At 42.0% G+C, this 23412-nt stretch overlaps 1 protein-coding gene across 1 annotated transcript in view; it reads right to left on the reverse strand.

The window, feature by feature from the left end:
• Positions 1-18962: 18962 nt before the first annotated feature.
• The window catches only part of LOC114551763 (protocadherin-16), a 114392-nt gene continuing 109942 nt past the window's right edge, over positions 18963-23412 (reverse strand). Inside the window, exon 21 of the mRNA XM_028572723.1 lies at positions 18963-23339. Coding sequence (XP_028428524.1) covers positions 20749-23339 — 2591 coding nt within the window. The 3' untranslated portion in view covers positions 18963-20748. The remainder of the gene's footprint in view (positions 23340-23412) is intronic.

Genomic DNA, 23412 nt, shown 5'->3' on the forward strand with positions numbered 1-23412 from the left:
GCATCTGGGTCTTGGGTGGAACAGTACCAATACACTGAAGCTTTATAGTCTTGCCAAATAGACATCATGATAATCAAACCTGACTCACCCTTAAATATGTAGCTAGCTAGGTTCAAGAGCAGAGCAGAGTAATGTTTCACGTTCACTAAAGTACACATGTAGCCTTTAGTAAAACTTCTTTAGTTACATTTTATATACGATAGTACAATGCAGATAAACTCACTATAATATCTCAGGAAAGAGTTTCAGATACTAGTACAAGGTTAGCTAGGGTTGGCAATCACTCAGTGTTAGGGTTACAGTTACGGTTTTGGGGTCAGGCTAAGGTAGAGATGACCACATAGTAAAGTGCCTGACCACACCACAACGTGGCACAGTTGGTGTTGAAAGCTTACTGACCTATATGCTGGCAGGCTACAGTTACTACCGTTGGTCGTTTCATTCGTGGCAAATTGCTTCCCAACAGGAGTTGACTTTAGCCAACTCTTTCCAATGACTATTTGCCTAGAAGGTTGGTTAGGGTTGCATTTATTTTATTTCTATTACCTGGGTTTTATTTAGAAAGTAGTCTCGCTTTGCCAGACCTTCCTCCACAGCACTGCGGAGGAGGGTCTGGCTAGTCCACACAGCATTCCGGTATGGGAGAAAAACGTGCTCTGGTTTATCGACATTTCTTTAAACCAATCACGATCATTATGGGCAGGGCTATGCGCTGGACAGAGCCATGGTGCCGCTGCAAAATAGGTAGACAGATAGTCTAGCTAGCTGTCTGGATTTACCCTGCAGAGATCTGAGGAGCAGTTAACCAGAGTCCTCACAAATCAGCCGGAGGTTAGAACGCCAACACAGAGACAGAGGAAGGTGACGGACATCTGGCCGTAAAGAGGGACATCCGGTGGAATAGCAAAATCTTTTATTAATGAATGCTCATTATGCGTTGAAGAAATGGATGCTCTGAGCTTTAATGATACCAGCCGCAATAGCACACTATAACAGACAACACAACACACTCACACACATGAAAATATTTAACATTATTTATATGTATAAGCATTATGTGTAAGATTAAATTTAAGTCCTCATGTAGGTTACTTTTCCGGCAACGCTAAAGTCTATTTTAATGTAGGGGACTCAAAGAAACAAGCAGGCATTTCCTGAGGATATCAATGACATTCTTGTCAGAGTTTAAAGTTTTAAACTTAATAGTTTCCTATGAGCCGTAAAAAGTTTTGCAATTATGAGCCATAACTTTTATGAGAGGCTGAGTGTGTTACTACAAGATCTGAGCAGAACCTGCGTAGTGGACAGCTTATGATGACGAGAGAAAATCTCCATAACATCAATATTTTCAAAGTGAATTGCAGTGTAAAACACATAATCGTCCAAACGCTGTAGACACTATCTATTTAGTGAAAGCAGATGGGAGTGTACTGCAGCCTAAAATACTTTCCACTTGAAGTAGGCCGCTCTTGTTCAGAGCTCTCTCAGTAGCTGGGCTGGTTCCAGACGCCCGGCTGGAGAAGTGAAGTTCAAACTACTTGGCTCCCAGCACGCTCACCACACTGTCGTTGGGTAGAGTGTTGATTTACGACAGAAGTCCTCATACTGGACTGGACCAGAGTACCCAGAGTAGAGATGAAGAATTTCACTCAAGTATCCAGACACAACAGTGTATATTTTGTGGCTATTCAAGTATTGTTGCCATGTTGTACACGTATGCAGCTGCTCCAACTGAAAAGAAAAGAAAAGAAAAGCACAGAAGGACATAATGCGCAGGAGAGTTCAAGAGTTTAAATGGAGACAAATTACATGTCCTGTCCTTACATCTTGTTGTCTGTACAGTACATGTAAGATCTTATTTCTGACTTTATGAAAATACTTAATGACAATTAAGTAGTATAACATATACAGCTTTTGTTTACTGTAGTTAAGGCTTCGCATGTCCACACAGGTGTTTTCACTTATTCTGGCAATTAGACCTCTACTCTGGTTGAAGTTAGGCAGAGCTATGCATTGACTTTAAAATGTACTTATTCACCAAACTTAAAAAAAAGTTAGGAGGAGAGTAAGGTAGATGTCAACCAAGCACAGCCTAATGTAATCAGCCAAAGTAAGTCAAAACACCTGTTAAATGGACTGTTTTTATATAGCGCTTTTCTAGTCTAGTCTTAACGACTACTCAAAACACTTTTACATAGTACAGGAACCATTCACCATTCACACGCATTCATACACTGTGGCCGAGCCACAGCCACCCGCTGTTGGGCTGTACCGAGACTGTCTCGGGCTTTTGATAGTGTTATCTATTGGTCTAGAATTAATGAATGGAAGTGTTTAATTCTAGAAACCATCTTGCAATGAGATCACTCCAGACGCGATGCTAAAACAGGCCATGGGTATAAAGTGTGGGGGACCAAATAGCCCTTTTCCTTCTTCCTGTCCCGACTGGTATTTGATCATTAAAGGAATATGGAAAAAATATAGATCATATGGAATGTTTAAAAAAAAAAACATTCAGGAGTTTAATGCAACATTGTACAGCTTAAACTTCTGATGTATGATTTAAAATGTATGCAATCTGCAAAGCAATAGACCAAATGTATTTATTTACCATACAGTGTTTTTTCATTATTGCTAATGGTTCACACTGTGAATTTTTGTGAAAAATGGTGCGGCATTGCGCCACAGAAAATGTCATGACCGCTGGACTAGCAAAGAGAGAGAGAGATAGAGAGAGAGAGAGAGAGAGAGATACAATGCAGTATGGCATTTGATTGCAGCTATTGGTTATGCAATGATCCAATAATCAGTATGCAGTAATACATTAGAATGTTAGAGTGTCATCTCATGCATAAATTAGAGTTCTGACCTGATGAACTTCTGTATCTCCCACACTCCCACAGAGGACAGCTAGACAGCTGTGAAGCTCGAGGCAGACCGCGGCAAAGCTCAGATGAGACTGACAACATAGCACGATGCTAATTTCCTTTCGTTTATCTTTTTTCCTTGGTTCTCGACTGTGGTCAGGCTTCCTGTGGGTGTTCCCCGCCAAAATGGAGGTCAATCATCTGGCAAATAGGCTGAAGAAGTTCAACCTATTCCAGCCGCGTGTTACCCCTTCACGTTGGTTCATTCATACCTGCAGAGTATGCATTCTGGGAGCTAAAGGCCCGTTTATTACGGGGGTAGCTTGTCACAGCCTCTGCTGATGGTGGCCGTTTGGACTGTGAGGAAGACTCAGTCCTGCTCTTAAAGGTGCTCTAAGCAATGTTGGGTGATGTCACTTCTTGTTGACGTTCGTAGTATTGTCAAAAAACGGAGGCTAGCTCGCCCCTCCCTCCTCCTCATCCCTTCCCCTCCCCCTCCCTTCCGCTCACTAACCCCCCAACCCCCACCCCCATATCCTTCTTGTCGGTTATTGGCTGGAACACTGTTTATGTTTGGTGGTGCAGGTTGGCACAGTTTGTTTTTGTTGCCGTTTGTGGAGCCTGGGCTGTCTACAGAGACCGCGTTTTTTTACAGTGTGTTCAGGGGACAGGCAGCTCGCGGATAGTGAGGAGATGTTTGCTGTATGTGACAAAAAATTTTGTAGCCTAAAAAACACGTGACATCGCTTAGAGCAACTTTAAGCCCTGCGTGGCTGCCACATGTGGCTGTGCAGAAGCAAGCCACGGCCCAGTGGACGTGTTCCTCTGCAGCTTTGAGGGCTGATGATGACAGGCCAGTCTTCAATACATCCAGGAGGCAGGAAGTACGCCTCAGAGCTCACTTCAGACTTCAGTGTATCTGATGGAGGACACTGTGGGAAGATTCACACACCCAACTCCACCAATCTGACCTGGAACTATGGATTCTGATTGGACTTTTACTGCTACCCTAGCCAACTTCTAATTTGTCTCAGAATGTTTGGTGTCACCATCATTTCAGATTTACTAATCCCTCCTTGAAAATCTAACTTATTGTTAACTTATTAATTATTTATTTTATTTATTCATTAAGTTAGAGAGATTTGTTGAAAGGAGAAGGGAAATAATTTTGACATTTAATAACATTATACAGTCCCTCCAGAAAAATGTGATTATGCGATCGCATAATTCAATGCATAATCAGCCAGCGGGGGCCGCATTTTTTCAAATACACCGCACTTTCGCCGCATAAATTGCCGATTTCCGTGCAAAATATGTAGGGCTTGCATGATTTCATAATCCCCGCATTTTCGTTGCAAAAAACTCACATATATCTTAGCAGAAAGTTGAAAAATGTTGCTTTCATAGTCTGGCTATCACCAGACCAAGCTCAATCTTTTAAGATTGAAGGGGGAAATCAAATCGCTGGCAGATTGGGCTGGTTTATCCACTCTAGCTCTTTCACATCTGTCTGTGACACCCACATGTAAACAGCTATCTGAAAAAAAGATCATAGTTCAGGACCCGAACACAAAGTGAGTGTGCAGAGGGAAGTGCAGTCTGTGTCAGGTAGGATAAGACAAAAAAATAGTTTATAGCAGAAAATAAAATATCATTTATATAGAAAATGCCCCAAAATGCTTTTAGATTGGATGAATTTGCTTTTCTATACAGTGGCTAACTTTATTTATCCACTAGATGATCATGTCAACACATTAACAGAGGACTTCATTTAAAATCATTTAAATAATCACACAATACTACTTTTTCTATGTATGTACACAATATGCTGTATCATACCAATCTTTCACCTTCACTGTCTGATTTATATTGTTTTAACAGGGGTTTAATTATTCAGCTACTTATTTAATAAATTACTTGTGGCTTCCAAAGCCCTTTGTGAAATCACCAGTTGCATGGTGGTCATAAAAAACCTCCCATGTTCCAATATGGTGACAATGCTGCAGACTCAGACCAGTTTGCATTTAAAACATGAAAGAAACATTCTCATTTTCCACTGTCATAAGCAAGTCACCAATTTCTACGGAAAGCGATCGATCAACTAAAATTCTAACTAAGTTCGGAATGTTTTCTAATGCTACCCTTTTTCCCCCCAGCAGAGATTTGTCCTCGTCATATCACGTGAATCAAATCAATCAACGCACAGGTGAAACAAATGGTGAAACGATGGCTCAGTTCTATCAAAGTGTCCCCATAAGCCAGGCCACTGAGCCATGCAGCATACATAATACCAGTACCGTGGAAGTGCATTCATTACCAGCCAAAAGTGTGTGTTTGTGTGTGTGTGTGTGTGTGTGCATACATGCACTTTGTTTATACATATGCAGAAGGGATTCTAAAAGAGCAATATCAATGCATGATTGACCACACAGTGAGAGTGGTAGCGGGCTACAGCGTACAGTAAATATTTGATTTGTATTGTTATGTGAAACATGAAGGTTTGAGTGGAATAAAGTTGGGCGAGGGAGCACATAGAGCAGTGGTTTTCAGTGCTGTTCCTGGCTGGGTCTAGAGTACTGCTGGTTTTGTATAACAAAAGCTTGTTAATTGCAATTACCGTACTCGCATTCACCTAGCATTCCAGCAGTACCTCAGTTCATTATTAGAATGAAAACCAACAAAGCTCTTCTTTCCCAGGAGGATAAAGAAACCACTGCTGCTCTGTTTCTTGGCTGAGTCATTGTACAGGTTTATGTGAAACGTGAAAAGTTAAATGGATTCCCCCCCCCCGCCCCCATCTAAAATATTTGAGATGCATTTTCGGTGTGTACTGACTAAAGAATGACAATAAGGACAATTGAAGAGCTTTGGCTGAGGAAAGCGCACTAATAACCAACTCCTCTATGACTGTGCACCTTTGTACTAACATCCCCATTCAATGTTAGCAATCTCGCCACTCCTCATTGAGCTGTGAGGATAGTGAGCTGTCGAAAAAAAAACCACACTTGGCAGCTAAGCACTGCCATATGTTCTCGATTCATCGTGTGCACCACAATAAATCCTCAAAGCGGTAGAGAGTGTGTGTATTTGATATAAACATCATAGGGGATCATCATAAATTATTGTTGCCCCTTCGGCTACAACTTTATTATTTTTCCCCACCTTTTTCTCACAGCCAAGTATCATATGCAAATGAGAGAACATGTGCAGTGACTGATGAGGTTAAGTATGTCGGTCCACTCATCAAACCCCAAGGCTGGCGGCTATAGCAGCTATACTCAGGTCTCTGGTGGAAACCGTCGGCCTCACAGAAAACACAAACACAGCCGTGCTTTACTGTGCTCCGTGCCATCCCGGCGCAACAGAAGCACAATTATTAAAAGCCAGACCCTACAAGGCAGTGGGTTTAAACAAAGTTCTAGAAATCTGTTTATCAGTCTGAAAGTCAGGTATAAATCCAAATTGCCTGGAAGCCCCTTTCAGGCCTTAGTGTATTTTGATGTCAGGAGGTTAATTAGCATCAGGGATTGGATATTTCTTTAGGTTCCTAATCAGGTGGTCGGGTGGAAAATGTTCAGGCTTACGGAACCGTTTGCCAGCGGAGCCAGGCATGGGAACTTTTTAGAAGCTTATAAAAGTTACTTATCCCATTTTCTCAGACCAGCCCATTTATATTTGTTTTTATTATCTATAGTTCCCGGTCTGTTTAAAGTCCCATCAGTCCCAAATGGAAAAAATTCTGTCAACAAAAAAGGCCCATCATTTATTAAGCTCAAAACACTGCAAGAGGCTGACTATAACCCTGAGTGATTTTCAAGATTGCAGAGAGTTTGCACTGGTCTATGAAAAATCAGTCAGACCTGTCATGATCTTATCAAACACGTCTGATATTTACAACTGCAAAACAGGCAAATCTGACCACAGTAAGGTTTTAGCACAATGCTGTTTTAAGCCCCCAACGTCTCGTTCCAGGCAGCGCTGCGACCGTTGACTTCAAGGAACCTAACCTTGACCCTAACCATAACCATTGCCTAATCCTAGTGCCTTCCAGGCAGCGCTGCCTGGAACGAGACGTTGGGGGCTTAAAACACAGATAAACAAGGTTTTAGCTGGTGAACAATGGAAGTCTGAGTGCAGCATGCTTGTCTACAACTTTTCTGAACAAGTCTGTTCATGTGTTACCATCTTTACTGAGTTATTTTTGTTGCCAGCAGCACTAAGCTGAATGCAAGATATTTGGATAGTTATTTTAGATTTTCCAAAGTAAAACATATAGAGTTTAAATATATGATAGTTTAATGACAAGATAGTGAAAACGACTCATGCCTTTTTCTGGTCTTTTTACTTCTGCCTGTCTGCGTGTGTTTTCATAGTCCCAGATGTATGTCAGTGGTGGAAGGTAGATATGTCTGTTAAAGCAGGTGTTGAGTGCTGAGTTCCTCAGTTACAACAGTTGGACTTTAGTGTTGTTTATCAGACCAAATATGTCTAGAAAGTATGTTTATGTGCCCCTAGAAGGCCACTTTTCCCCTTGGATGCTTTCTAATCTTACTCCCCCAGCACCTGTATACCCTACTGCAGATGCAGGCTGGCTGATAATTATGTGGTGAAGCCTTTGAGATTTTAATATATTCATTGTTTTTCTCTGCGGCTGTTTTTAAATCACGGGTGTACTGACTGGTCCCCATTTCATTAAGAAAGCTGGAATCTGCATCCAGTCAATGAATGAATGAATCAACTAAAGAAAAGAATCCCATCTTTTATTAACAAGGTTAGATCAACACTGTGTGTTCTCAAGATAGAATGGGACAAGAATGTAGTTTAGAGCATTGTGCAATGTTGTGGGATTTAATGAAAGAAATCTGGATATTTGTTTAATTATTTGATCCGACTTGTTTCTGCACGGGTATAGATATGCACAGAGGAGGCAGTGATACTGCTGCTTCATCTTTTCCCAAACCTTAACCAAAGCCGGTTTTCTCTTTCAGAAATCTTACCAAAACATGACTGTCAAAGGTTTGGCTCTTGCCAAAAACAAACCTAATACTTCTTTTTCTTTCCGTAAAGGTCTCGCTGGTTAGTTGTCAAGGGGTACTTGACTCTTTCTCTAATTGTTATCCAATTTTGATAAAGTGGATTCTCTTCATCTTTTTAATCAAATTGGATTTCTTTCTACCACTTAATCCATGTTGTTCAGCCAAACAAGATTGCAGAAAACATAGCACTCAACTGACTGCAGACCTTAAGTACCTGTTTAGCCTAAAAGTAGTACCAAAGATGTCACAGAGCCACTTAAAGCAATTCAAGCATCAATAAGTCTCTTCTGCCTGTGTGGAGCATGTTAATGCATAACAAATGTGTTTAGGAGTTAAGGGAGAGACAATCTTTTGAAAAGTGAAGGTTTGGCCTGATAATAGTGCATGTTAAATAATAGAAGGGTCTCCAGAATCCAGTTTCTTTGGTTTGGGAATGTACACTCACCTAAACGATTATTAGGAACACCTGTTAAATTTCACGTTAATGAAATGATCTAATCAACCAATCACATGGCAACTGGCAATGCATTTAGGGGTGTGGTCCAGGTCTAGACAATCTCCTGAACTTCAAACTGAATGTCAGAATGGGAAAGAAAGGTGATCTAAGCAACTTTGAGCGTGGCATGGTTGTTGGTGCCAGATGGGCTGGGCTGAGTATTTCCCGATCTGCTCAGTTACTGGGATTTTCACACACAACCATTTCTAGGGTTTACAAAGAATGGTCTGAAAAAGGAAAAACATGCAGTATGCTGCAGTTCTGGGGTGGCAAAAATGCCTTGTTTTTAAGCTGATAGAAGATCAACTTTCACTGAAATAACTACTCATTACAACCGAGGAATGCAGCAAAGCATTTGTGAAGCCACAACACGCACAACCTTGAGGTGGATGGCTTACACCAGCAGAAGACCCCACCGGGTACCACTCATCTCTTAAAAATAGGAAAATGAGGCTACAATTTACATGAGCTCACCAAAATTGGACAGTTGAAGCAAGTTGAAAATTTTGCCTTTCAGATGGTAGAGTCAGAATTTGGCGTAAACAGAACATGGATCCGTCATGCCTTGTTACCACTGGGCAGACTTGTAGTGGTGGTGGTGTAATGGTGTGGGGGATCCCTTTCACCTTCAGAACTGCCTTAATTATTTGTGTCATTGATTCAACAAGGTGCTGGAAGCATTCTTTAGAAATGTTGGCCCATATTGATAGGATAGGGTGTTCCTAATAATCCTTTAGGTGAGTGTAAACATGCACTACACATTTCTCTAGAATGTGTACATACGCCAACACTTACACTTTTACATTTGAGACTTTTAGGTACATCTTCACTCCTACATTTTAATTCTCAAGCAGGATTTTGAGAAAAAAACGATCTTCGTCGACAGAAACGTTTTAGCTCCAGTAGCATAACTAATCACCGTTCATATTAACACAACTGACAACGCATATCACATGACCATTTGCATACACTGGGCATGTAATGCGTGTGCAGGAAGCAGGTTGTCTGATGTTTGTCTGATGTTACTCTGCACTTGAAAATCATGGATTTATAAGTTGAAAATACTGAAAATTGCAGATGCATGGTGTAAACGTAGCAAAAGTTTTAAAACTAAAAGATAGTATTGTAGATGTAGCCTAAAGCCCGAGACACACCAAGCCAATAATCGTCCGTTGGACAGTCTGGCAAGATCAGTGACTCCAGTCTGTTTGGTGTGTTCGGTGCAGTTGTCTGTCCTAGAGGCCGTCGGCCTTCATTTTGGCCGATTTGCCATGTATAATCGGCGGGGCGGGCACTGCCGGCAGTTGGACTCAAATGACCTATCTGATTGGTAGAGTGCTAACCCGGAAACGGGGAGCGGAATGAGCGACAAAAATCTTTTAAACTGACCTTTGTAGATCTGAAATGAAGACAGATTCAGCAACTGCACGGCCTATTTCACGCTTAAAATGTTTTCCGAAACACGTTTCGGTGAACTATTTTAGTACAATATGAGATCGTATTCTGAACAAGCCGCCATGACAGTCTGTCTTTGAATTTCCGGAGAAACCAGACCCACATGACGCGTTCATCCAATTAGCTGCCGGTTTTCATTTTTGGGCGACAATACAGATTAGCGCCGCCTGCTGTTGTGGAGACGTATTACATCTCGTCGCTTTGGTGTTCCGAGGCACTTTTTTGACCAACTCGGGGAGACTGATCATTCCGACTGCCTTTTCTGCCGAGGGTCGGCCGTCTGGTCGGTGTGTCTGGGCCTTTAAAGTGAATAACAAGGAGTCATGGTACTAGGCTCTAAACCAATACTGTGCGTCGGGATATTAAGACATGTACTCTGCTGTTGTACAGAATATTTGAAGGAGAAGAGGCTTTTGTTTTCACAGAATCAGTTGAGGGCAGAGTGGTTTTCCTAAGTCAAGAAATTTCCCAACACAGAATCAGTGATGGGAAACACTTCGTCATCAGCGCAGCAGCACACTGCTGTGAGTCATTATACTGTACAACCGCAGAGCTCTCCATTTTCATTCATGCCATAATGTTTTGGCCCATCAGACTGACAGACTGCTGCATCTTTTGCCCAGATTGCCATAATTACAACTGTTGTCATTATAAACTCAGATTAGTTGTCAGCCTTAATGGCCCTAAATGAAAGTCTTAAAAACAGTTACATCATCATCAATTTTATTTATTACAGTATTTTTCAGACAAGATCCCATGTCTTGTCTCAGCAGAACAAAGAAAATCTTAACTTGGCATAAACAAACATGCTCATCAACAATCAAAGAGGATAACATATGCCAGTTGTAAAATTATGCTTAAAGTATGTTAATTGTGTTGCTGTCAGATAAATGAAGGGGTTGATTTTTTTTTTTACAGGGCTTTCACTGTGCAGCTGATCATTTTGTTGCTATCCAACATCAACAATGTCTTGCAGTCGCAACAATTGCAGAAATTTTATTGTAACATCAAAAGGACTGACTCCAGTTAAATGCACCAAAGTCAGAGCTGTTGTAACACTCTATTGTAAATATAACGTGCTACAAACAGTGAAGAATATATTCACATTTGTCAAAACAATAAACGCCCCATGCATAATTTATTGAATTCCTATCTCATCGTCTGTCCCCTCCACAGACCGCTGTACACAATAACTGCAACAAATCACCGAGGCTAAGCCATGGGCTTGCACTGCAGTAAATGCTTCTGCAGCAGGCCTACCGAACATCGCCGAATTAACAATGAAGGTTGAATTTAAATGCAGTAATTTAATCACGGCGAATTTAAGACAAAAGTTAAAAAAGGGGCGAAACAAATCAAAACAAAGTAAAACCTGAAACACAAGCAGATGGCCTGGTAATGGGAAGCAGGTTGGGCTGGTTGCTAAGTGACAAGGGCTAAGATGAGGGTCCATAGCTTTGGCCGCGGTTTTGCAGGAAAAACACTTCTCCTCCCTAGTCTGAGCCACCCTCTTTCCCCATAGTGCTGTGGTTCTGACGCTGGCGGGGCAGGACAGGAGGCAGGCCCGGCCAAATGAGAAACAGACCCCCTTCACCCCAGTATTGCCTATTTCTCCCTGTGGCTTTTTTGTTTTCAAAGAAAAAAAGAACGCTCTCCAAAAATAGATCTGGGGCTCGCGTGCCAATGGGTTTTGAAACCTTTTTTTTCCACTCCTTCTAGTCACGCAAGTAGCCTGGCAAGACCTTGAAGAGAGAGCCGGGTAAAAAAACAGAACTCGTAAGAGACAAGATGATCGGAGGGGGGAAAAAAGTCTCTCTGGAGTGTTTGGAGAAAGGATTGTGGTAAGCTGGGGTTGGAGCATCCCTAGAGCCTGGCCCTCTGCTTAGGGAACAAGCAGAGAGACTTCCGTGCAAGCTGCAGGTATGAGGGGTTTATGGGTAATCCAAGCATGAACAGAGAGACCTCTCTCTGGTCGGGCCTCATTTTAACTGGACGGTAGCCTGGCCTTCTCCAGAGAAGGGTCTGACCCTTACCAAACGGCCTGCAGACAAAGCAGCTCACACCCCAATGCAAAGATTCTCATTCCTTATGTCCATAAGCCCATATCCTTCTCTGTGATTCACTTCACAGTTGACTAAACTCTGCAGCTGGTATTCATCTTTTTATCTGTCACATCATATACTATGTCATCAAGATGAGATCATTGCCTAGATTATTAAAAAAAAGAGACATTATCTTGACCTGGTTAACTACCTTTGAAAGCCTCCCTATTTTGGTAGCTTCATTATAGAAAGTGCTTTTGAACATAAGACAGTGAGAAGGACCCATGGCACAAGCTCTTCTGCAGAAGCCATGTTAAAACCATTATATCCTCCAGGCGTTAAAGTCATTGTGCCTTCAGGGCTACATAAGTCCTCTACTGCTACAGAGCATGACAGTTCTCTGGAACATCTGAGTAAGGGTTCTTTTTTTTTGGCTACCTTTAATGTCAGGTAGGCATGCTGCACAAAACCTTCAGTCCTCTGACACCATGTGGTCCTCATCTTGTGCCCCAGCGCATTTTTAAATGAGCAACTCCACAGAAGGACTTCTCTAGAATGTGTCTCAACACTAGACACATGTAGATTTGGCCCTAGGGCTGCACAATTAATTGCAATTGTAATCTAAATCTCAATATGGACTAGTGCATTATTTGTTAAAGCAGAGACGTCCCGGCCTACAAATGCTATTCAACAGAATAAAGAAAAAAGCTTTGTATAGATCCTCGCGTAAATCACACACACAATGATTTCAATTTTGAATTTTAATATTTTTCAATGAAAATGAGAATAATGATACAAAAATGATCATTCCCTCCAATAACGTGAATCATATCGCAATATCAGTCAAAATAATCACAATTATATATTTTCCTTATATCGTGCAGCCCTAAAATTCACCACTGTATTGTTATATTGTATGGTTAGTCAGAAAATAAAAGTCCAGTAATTATGCTAATGGGGTGACCTGTAGTGCAGCTACCTCCATGCTTAGGTGGCCAGAGGCTTATATATGTTAAGCCCCTCCCACTAGACCGAATAACTCTTAATTGCTTCAATTATCTCTCGATTGTGTTACCATTTAGACATTCATAATTTCACTGCTTTTTTCTACCATAAACAAATAACAGACTCTTGAACAAACCATTTTCCACTCATCTAACTTTAGAAAACACAAAAACGTACACACATTTTCAACTAGAAAATCTACGACCCAGATAAATGGTATCTCCCACCAGCAGCACACCTGAGTGGGACTGCTGTAGCCTCTGATGCAGCACTTTGCCTCAGCTCGGGTTCAGACCCAGGGACTGGAGAGGAAAGAGCGTTCAAAATAATGGTTAAGTAACATAGTTTGTTGTAAAATAGAAATGACTTAAATGAATAAACTGAACTGATTAAACTAATGTAATGTGGTGTTTTTTTTTCAACAGTGTTTTACTGAATGATATGTATAAAAGTGTGACTGCAAATAAATTGTCTGGGTGCTTTGTGACCTGAGTGGGTTTACCATGTGTCATCCAAAAATGGAAGAGCCTTCGTCATAGACCCATACGGTCGTATGGTTCTGAGGACGTGTTGTACATTACATACATCACATCATTCATTACTAGCCTGTTGTAATGAAAGTTATGCGTTGGATCCTGTTCCTTAGTTGGCAAATCCAAATGAACCAAACCAGATTTGACTGCAGGTCTTTTTCTATGTAGACAGGCTGATTCAAAACGTCTGACCTGTTGCACTCTTAGTCACCAATTACGGTTTTAGTCAACTGTCAATGCCTGGTGAGATAACTAATTGACTATAATTATAATTTTCACTGGCCAAAGAATTTGCCATATTTTTTGGTAGAACTACATCACCGCACCCATTTTCAGGTGGTCTATTAAGTAAAATCTGATAAAAATCAGGCGCTATGTCTTAGTGTTATGAAAAAAAATCACTTTTTCTGAGTTTGTATGTTGTGTCTCTGGTGCTTCCACACACATACAAACTCCATCCATGCTGTTTTGAGTGAGATACTTGTTTCTGAATGTCTTCTGCCTCCAGTCTCCGGATGAGCTGTTCGAAATCGGCAGGGCTTTCTACGTCAGCAGCCGAGACGAGGTGGCTAACCGTAGCATGCTAGCGCTAGCATGCTAGCTCATTCTCAATGGCAAAACACTGCTACAAAACACACTAGTTCACCATAATCTACAAAAGAACTACTTACGTGTCCCAGTTCTGCAGGTATTCCACGCAAAGTTGGAAGTCCCGGCTAATCCTGCCTTGTACTGACTGAAGTTGTAGAAACAAACAGCTATCTGATGTGATCCTTATCTAGCTACTGCGACTCCCAACAAAGATGGAACAGAAGTGAGATGTCTCACTCTGTAGCTAAAAAAGAGATATCAACACATAGGGTGAAAAGAGGATCTGCAGCAATGTGTAGTACAACAAAAATATGGTGTTTTCTGAAAATTAAACCATGTAAACCTATTCTGGTACAACCTCAAAATACCATTATGAACCTGAAATGAGCATAATATGGCCACTTTAATATTGTTTACTCACTTATATAATGGATCAAGTTTGGAACTCATCATGAAGTGTATTTTGCATAAATGTCTGGAGAAATTCAAACTCAGCATTTTAAAGGGTTGAGACAAACACCCAATACTACATACTATTTGTATTCAAATGTGTACTATATACAACATGGTAAAGTACATTATAAGACTTGCACTAATAATGGACGACTTGCCCCGATAGCAATCCGTTACACCGTGAGCTGGAATGCAACTGTCAAATAAAATTTAGAAAGAGAAAACAAATGATTTTTCATCCATCTTTTTCTAGAGGTACTGTTACTGTTTAATGACATGCAAGTAGTCAACACTAAAATCCTCTTCAGACATCCATTCCTTTTGTTTAGAGACATATCGTTGAAACTTGCATGAGGAAAATAAAACACTATGAGATGTGATCAGGCCCCATCAGAAAAAGGTAATCATGATCATAATTATGCAACTTATACAGGCTTTTGATTCGGCATAATTTCACTGAGACAAGCAGCGCCCACATAATCAAAGCAACGCAATATGCTTCGCAGAAATGGCATTAGAGAGCTTATTGTGTTACAAGAAAAAAAGAAGATTACAGCTGTTGAGAAGGGTGCTATACTGCTAACAAAGGGGAATCATTCAGCAATGCATGAAATTAGTTGCTAACAATTTTCTTTGATCAAAGTGTGGAACTGATCAATATGAATAACAAGACTTTTGTTCTCCAGCAGGTTCAAAGATTTCAAAGGCTGGATGCCTTCTCTGTGAAAAAGCAGCTTTAAGCATGAACAGCATGAACACAGGTAGCTTAATGAACACACGGAAATAGAATACAAATGACTTTCCAAGTTTTAAAGGGAAACCATGGTATTTAAATCCCTTCTCATAGGGTTCATCTGAAAGTAAACACACAAAGTAGTCTCCTGTAAAACCATGTGCAGTAGCTTTTGTAGGAAACTACTTAGCATAGTGGCTCCCCTTCCTGGTTAACTTGTTGGTAGCCCCACATGTCATAATCATGTACACATACTGATTTATTAGTGTGAAGCTCTTGTTCACTTTTGATTTAGCTTTTGTGCATGCTACAGAAGTATTAGCAAGTGCGAGAAAATGGTTTGCTAGTTTCCAAACTGAAAATTGAAATGACAGCGTAAACACCCTTCAGTTTTCATTGACTTTCAATATTCAATAAAGAGAGGACCCATTTGTGTTTCTATATGCAGTCTCAATCAACAATAAGCTTGTCGGAGTCCACATTTCCCAAACTATCTACGATGGACATGATGAGTACAATGTTATCATAACCAGGCCTAATGGACAGAAATATATATATGCAGGTAAACAAATACACACAATAAATATTAAGTGAACTAAGTAAATAGCAGGTTAAGACTGCTGAAAAACTGCAGGATCAGGGATTTTTATAAGCATGACAGCATTGCCAACTCTGTAAGAGACACAGGTTGTCGCAGTACGTCAGGGTAGGGAAAAGGCCAGCCTGGCACTGATTGCATGTTAACAGAGCAGCCTCCTGTGTATCCACTCTTTGTTTTTTGGGAAAATGATAGATTTCATTTGGTCTCCGCAGAGCCCTTTAATTTAAGCTTTGAGTAATGACTTGGCTTTTGCCCTCTTTCTCATATCATCTGAGTTCTGTTGTGTATATACTGGCCCTTGATCCAAGGTGGGTCAGTGTGGGTCACAGCATTTATCTCATACCCTGAGTCTGCTATGACGCTCAAGCTGAGTTTATCTATCATCAGCGGGCTGTCCCATTCAGCCAGATCCGCCCATATTTCCAGTCCAGGGAGAAAAAATACACACATGAATTCACCTGTGTGTGTGTGTGTGTGTGTGTGTGTGTGTAATTGCTCAGAATACCACAGGGTTTAGGTTTCAGCTGCACAACCAGTCAGAGGCAGGCCTTGGAGCCAACTAACAGCGCCGGTCCAGTTACAGCTCTGTTTCATCAGGCAGCAGGAGTGTTGTCCTGCCTCAGGGAATATTGGAGTGATGCAATGAGTTCCCATGACAGGTGGGGTTTGGATATTAAAAAATAACAGTATTTAGTAAACTTTTTTGACATGCATTCATCTTTACGTGTGCAAAAGTTCAAAGGAGCTCTGACAAATGCATTTCAGAAAGAGAGAAAAGTTGATATCATTACACTAGCCAACATGAACTTTCTGCCGTTTGATGAACAGTTCATTGGGGTAAAAACAAGAAATCATAGTTTTTAGTCTTTTGGATGTTTTTGAGAACGAGTATTCAATTTTATATGCAGATGATTTATTTACAATAAGGAAACAATTCTAGTTCTAGTCTCACAGTGCCAGACCTTCCTCCACAGCGCTGCGAAGGAGGGTCTGGCTAGTCCACACAGCATTCCGGGATGGGAGAAAAATATGCTGTGGTTTATTGGCATTTCTTTAAACCAATCACAATTGTCTACGCACCGGACTCAATGACGGTGCCTCTGCTATATAGCCTCAGGAAGGAACTTGTTTTGGTGGAACATGTGTACGTTCAAAAGTAGTTTTAGTCGTCCAACAGAAAACTCAGATTGGACAGATAGTCTAGCTAGCTGTCTGGATTTACCCTGCAGAGATTGGCCGGAGTTTAGAACGCCAACACAAAGGAAGTGGAAGGTGTGGGACATCTAAGTAAAAAGAGGGACATCCGGCAGGATTTCCGGTGGCACCGGAGCAATCTCGGAAGTGGAACGTCGTCGATATAGACTAAGTAAACTTAAGCCTGACTGTACATGTTTCTCAACTTTGCTTTACTTCACCAAGTTGTTCTTATGTGTTATATGATCTGGGGAATAGAAATTGAGGGCAGTTAGTAAAAACAGCAACATGCACTGGTATTTCTAAAGTAGCAAAACAAAGAGTCCAGGCACAATAACAGAGAAGTAATAATACTTTAAGAATTGTTGTGAGAACATCAGCTGCATACGCCTAAAGATAAGAAATTGAGATCTGACCTGGGATTTGGTGTGGTCAGTGTTACATGATGAATGACTTCTGAGCTGCAAAACATAATGTGAATGAGACCTTTTGGCCAAATTGACGAATGGGCGTTAGAAAATAAACACAGGATGGAAATAGGTCTGGCTCCATGTTAATGTGGTGCTAATTTGAACAAACAGAATAGAATAGAATAGAATAGAATAAAATAAGGCTGATCTGAGAATTTGATGTGGAGCAACTGAAGGTTTCTTTTTGGATTCCAGTGTGTTTTATTTCAGAGTCTTGTGTTTTGTCTTCATCTGTGCTGGAAAAGCTTCAACTTTCTTGTTGTTGTTCATGGCTTCTTTCAGTAGAAATGGGAGACAGCGGGGAGACATCTGTAAAGCCATTACTTCAAATAACTTGTTATGGTATTGTGAATGTGTTACATCATATTTGCCTATCAAGTTCTAAATAACGCTTAATGGCTACCATTAAGTCAAATATTGTTCATATGAGATACGTTTTCTTAAGATTGGGACAATACTGGGACTGAACTGGGCTGTTTGACATTTGTACATTTATCCAATTGCCCCTGGGACAATAATGGGTTTTGAGTTGCACAGTTTATACAAAGTATAAGCCTGAGGTTACAGGGTAGATACTTTAGCTGTACTTAGATTTTGGGAGTCTGGAATGCCTTCTGAAGGTACTTAAATTAACAAAACATCAGTGATCAGAGCGGCCCAACTTCTAAACCCTCAGGGTAGAACATTGGTCAACAAATGTCACGTCACTGCCTGCTTGTTGGACAAATCGAATGCAAGACACTGGTTATCTTTGGGATCTTTCACTTGTTATCCTGAATTTATCTATGGATTAACTGCACATAACAACTATAATCACATGGTTCGTTTCCATACGTTACCATTATTCTGAGCTGAGAAAGAAGTGACAGAGACGACAATGTGTTCACATGAGTACTTTAATCAGGCACTTTTTTTGCTCAAAACATTTCTCTGGACGAGCTAGTGAGGAACGTCTCTTCTATGGCACCATAACACTAGCCTCGTGAGACCGTCCTGATCTTGCGAGCTCCAGTTTTCCACTCGCAGATCAGTCTGGCATCTTGAGGCAGAGAAAATTTGGAGCCGTTAGCCAAACGACCGGGCCAATCAGTGTTGGTTTTGAGGTGGGTTAGGTGGTGATAGACAGATGGTTTATCCAATCAGCTAACCAGTTTTTTTTGAGACAGCGGTAGCCGCTCGCTAATGCTTTTTTTCTCTTGGATCCTTCTTTTGGAATATGGTCCGTGAACCTGAAATGGTTCCTTTTATTCCTAAAGCCTCGTTACACAAACAGCAAATATCCTTTACCGACATGTTTGCATGCCGAGCTAACGAGCTGTGCTTTGCCTGCAGCAGCAGGGGCGGGCTTGTAGTTGTATTTTCATACGCTTCGTGGATCTGATTGGTTTATTTGGCCCGTCTATCAGCAACATAGGTTATAGACAGATGGTTCATCCAATCAGCTAACCAGTATTTCCGCCCCTTCCCAAAAGTTCTCCAATGGAAAGTTCCCAGATGGATATGCCGAGCAAATGTGAAGCAATCCATCTGGTGGAGTCAGGTTACCACAACACGCACAATTTGGACAAATATGAAACGTAAGTGGCAGGTAACACTGTTCAATATGAAACAAAACAAATAACAAGGTACCTTCTATCAAATAGGTAGTGTTCATGTATATTTGGCCATGGTCAAAAATAGCATCCTTGTAAATAATTTACTTAGCCTCTCAGCTTCCGAAGTCTACATATATAATAACTTTAAAAAAAATACTGCAGAATGTTAGTGTTGCTTAAGGTAATGTTAGCAAGGGTTTAAAACTGGGGAATAAGCAAACAAAATACTTTCATAATCATCAAGGCGAGAGGAAGCCACATTTAGGCCACAGCAGGGCTCTACGTAGTTATTAATGCAAGTTCACACATTATTTAATTTTGTAAAGTCTGCCAAACACAATTAACACAATTATGATCACAAATGTATTTATAGCATAGGCATCTGTGTAAAAGCGTTACGTGAATTACGGCTGAACATGTACACGTTCATGACATGGATTTCTTTTCATTAAACATTCTCTGGTGGTGTTTGAACATTCATAAAAATACCTTTTTTCATACTTCCGTCATACCGTATGTAACATTTGTTAGTATTACTTTTAATTCATATAGTATTATTTATAGTGCTATTAAAAAAGAGGGGACAAATGTGGTCCAAAATAACATTCATTACAGTTTGTCAGTAAATCTATACAAAAAATCAGGTCAAAAAGGAGAAAAAGCTGCTGCAAATTTCAGTGTCAGGATGGCACTGATTTAGAGCTTAAGTAACGTTTCTTTATTATTTTACTGAGGAACATTAGAGGAGTAGACAAATGACTGACACATGCTTACATTCTCTGAAATGATGGCTGCTGGTAGAGCAAAATGTTTTACATTTACCACGTAGCTGCTCAATGTTCTTCCTCGCGGGAATTATTTTCACAATAAAATGAAAGCATTAAGGTTTGCTGTGAGAAATTAAAGCCAGGGCACCTGAACAACAGGATTATTGGATGTCGAGTTCCATTTTTCTGAAGGGACGTGTGTGGAATAAGACAACTTTTCAGCATTTCACATTCATGATTGCCTTTTGATGTGAGATCAAACACTGGATCCGCAGAACATCTGATCACACAATAGTCTTTTCTGCCTGATGTTTCGTTTGTCCAAGCAAGGACGTCTCTTCCTCTGTAAATGTTGACAATAATCTGTTACAAAAATCCCAATTCATAAAGCAATGATGAAGAGCTTCATTTAAAACCACAAGGTTAGGAATTACAAGATCAAAACAACTTACAGTACAAACAAGTATACAGTACAAACTACAAATATACAAATATAGAAATAAATTCTGAGGTTTGAGCAAACCGCTTGACACTTTAATGCCATTTCTTGTCAGAAACCACATGGAAATATAAAAATATAGACAATGCTTTAGTACAAAATATTGACATCATGTATGAATCTCCATTCGCATGTGCAAATTAACACTGATCAACAGAAGAATGAGGAGTTCCTTTCACACAAACACAATGAAGGCATAGTCCATTTTGGCCTGTTAGTCATGTAGTTCAGTCTGTCTTCAGTAAGCACCACAACTTCAGCTATTTGGACTTCTTAGCGTAACCTTGTGTACTCTCGAGAATAGCACTGAATCATTTCAGGTTGCAGCCGCTGTGGTCATACAGTAGAACAAGTCTGGGACAGAAATGACTCATTTTTAATTCACCCCTTGAAGAATGTGTCGGTAGAGTTTCAAATGCGCAGCTCTGCCTCCTCGCTGTGTTCTAAATTGTGTTCGGTTGTGCTGATCATTGACGCAGAGGGGCCCTGGGAGACACTGAAGGGCGTGACTGCGGGAGAGCGTGCAGCCAGCGGTGAGAGAGAGGGGGAGAAACTCGGAGACATGGCGGCGGAGGAGATGGACCCCTCTGCGCTGATGGGAGATCTTCGTAAAGACGCGAGGTGGGGGAAGGTCCTCCCTACAGCAGGCTTCGGAGGTACGGTTTTGGCCCCGGGGTGGGCCACAGAGGTTATGAGAGGCGGGGGGTCGATTCTGGTCTCTGCCTTTGCTTTGTGGTGAAATGACCTGCGAGGATGAGGAGGAGCTGTTTCGTCTTTTAAACGTGCTATTTCGGTAAAGACGTTAGCTAAAGGTTGGAACTGCGGACACCAGTTTAGCAGGTAGTCCCAGTTATAGCTGCCCCTTAGCTCCTCGTCACTGGCTACGATGGCTGTCAGGGAGCCATCCACAGCAGGCTTTCCATCCTCTGGGAAAGTATAATCTTTAGGGTGGGAGATGCTCAGTCCCCGTCCCACACCCACATACCCACCCCCCTCGTCCCTGTATACTGGCACCTGGCCAGCTAATAAAGTACCATTCAGACTGCCCAGTTTCTTCCCTTTGAACCAATCTATGGAAGGCTCGCAGGACACGTCTGATAGCTGATCCGCATCCTGCTGGATCCCAGAGTCCGGGCCTCGGGCAGAGATGTGCTCCTGCATGGACGAGGAGATACTCGACACTCTAGGGTATTCATTGATCATTCTGATTTCGTCATCCTCGGCTGCCTCTGCCTCCGCAGAGCCACGCCCACTGGAGTGGGAGGGATCCAGGGATCCTCCACGAGGGTATGGACCCCCGCTGCTGCTGCTCTGATCAGCCGTGTATCCGGGGAGGGCTTGGTGGTAAATCATTTCATTGGCCACTATCTTTGTTTCCTCAAACTTGTGCAGCATGGTGCCCGACGCTGCCGTTCGGCCGTGGGCTTTTTGCACCTTCCTCTGACGTCTTAATTTAACAAAAAAGAGAGCCACAGCAATTATTATGAGTATGACTATGGTCCCAAGGGAAACTGCAATGACGCTGACGAGCAGCATATTCACGTCAGCGGTGAGACCAAAAGACGTATGGGTCACGTCTACGCTAACTTTTGCCACTGCTATGCGGGACGTCTCCAGAGGGCTGTGAGCCGTCACGTCCAGTGTCATCACACGCACCTCTCTTTTAGAGCGACTCGCATGTGTACTGTAGCTGTCCATCTTTAAGGAAAGTGCTCCCGTGGATTTATTGACTTCAAAATAAGGCGAGCTGTCTGCTAGAGAGTACAGGACAATGCCGTCCACACCTCCGTCCTCATCTCTGGCTTGCACTTTGCCGATGACCTGACCTTTCTTTGCTGCCTCAGGCACTTCAAATGAGAACTCAGAGGAGGTGAAAACAGGATCATATTCATCCTCCCCTGTTACGTAAACCTGCACTGTTACTGTAGCAGAATAGTTGCCAGCATCCATGGCAACAGCCACAAAATGGAAGGAGTTCACCTTCTCAAAGTCAAAAGCAGAGCGAGTCCGTATTTGTCCTGAAGTTTGGTTCATGAGAAAGGCCTCCCTTCCCTCTTTAGAGTTGTCTAGCATGTAGTACCTCAACTGCCCAAAAACACCTCTGTCATGGTCGATCGCATGCAGCATGGTGACCAAGGCATTCTGGGGTTGGTTTTCCCTGATGCTCGCAGTTATTATTTTGAGGGGAAAGAAGGGCCGGTTATCGTTGATGTCCTTCACTTCAATACTGACTGGGGCCAAAGCGTAGTGGCCCTGACCGTCAGTAGCCTGGACAACAATCATTTGGGACCACCATCTCTCGTTGTCCAGAGCTCTGCGCAGCCTCAAGGCTCCAGTCCACCGGTCGACCTGGAAAAGGTCCGTCTCGTCCCCTGAGCTTATGGAGTACTGCACCTCTCCGTTGGGAGCAGAGTCTGGATCTGTGGCAGAAAGATGCAAGATCTCTGTCCCCGCTGCTGCACCCTCACTCAGCACTACGCTGTAGTCCGCCCGGCTGAAAGCTGGAGGGTTGTCATTGGCGTCTGTAACACTGATGAGGACGGGCACGCTGGAGCTACGCTGGGGGATTCCACGATCCGATACCACAACAGTCAGGTTATAACTCGGCACCGCTTCAAAGTCCAGCTCCTCCACCAGGATCAGGCTGCCGACCGTCTGGAAGCCCTGCCCCTCCAAGAAGCGGACGCTGCTCTCAATCTGGAAGGTATTACCGGAGTTGCCACTGGCGATGGCAAAATCAAAACCGCAGTTGTCCCGGGACAGGTCTCCGTCCACAGCTTCTAGGGTCAGAACAGTTGATCCAGGGAGCCCGTCTTCACTCACAGTGGCTCTGTACTCGGACTGGTGAAAGATGGGGGTGTTGTCGTTGACATCGGACACTTGGACCTGGACAGTGGCAACGGATGAAAGGGATGGAGTGCCCTGGTCCCGCACCTCAATAACCACCAGGATGGAGGGATTCTTAAAATCAAACTCGGTTTTTTGGTTGACAAACAGAGTACCTGTAAGATTAAAAAGAAAAAGAGAAACATTGTTCTGATCTGCTATGCAGAGCTCATCATTTAATTATCAACA

This window comes from Perca flavescens, chromosome 3 (assembly GCF_004354835.1).
Source record: "Perca flavescens isolate YP-PL-M2 chromosome 3, PFLA_1.0, whole genome shotgun sequence".
In the NCBI taxonomy this organism is placed as follows: Eukaryota; Metazoa; Chordata; class Actinopteri; order Perciformes; family Percidae; genus Perca; species Perca flavescens.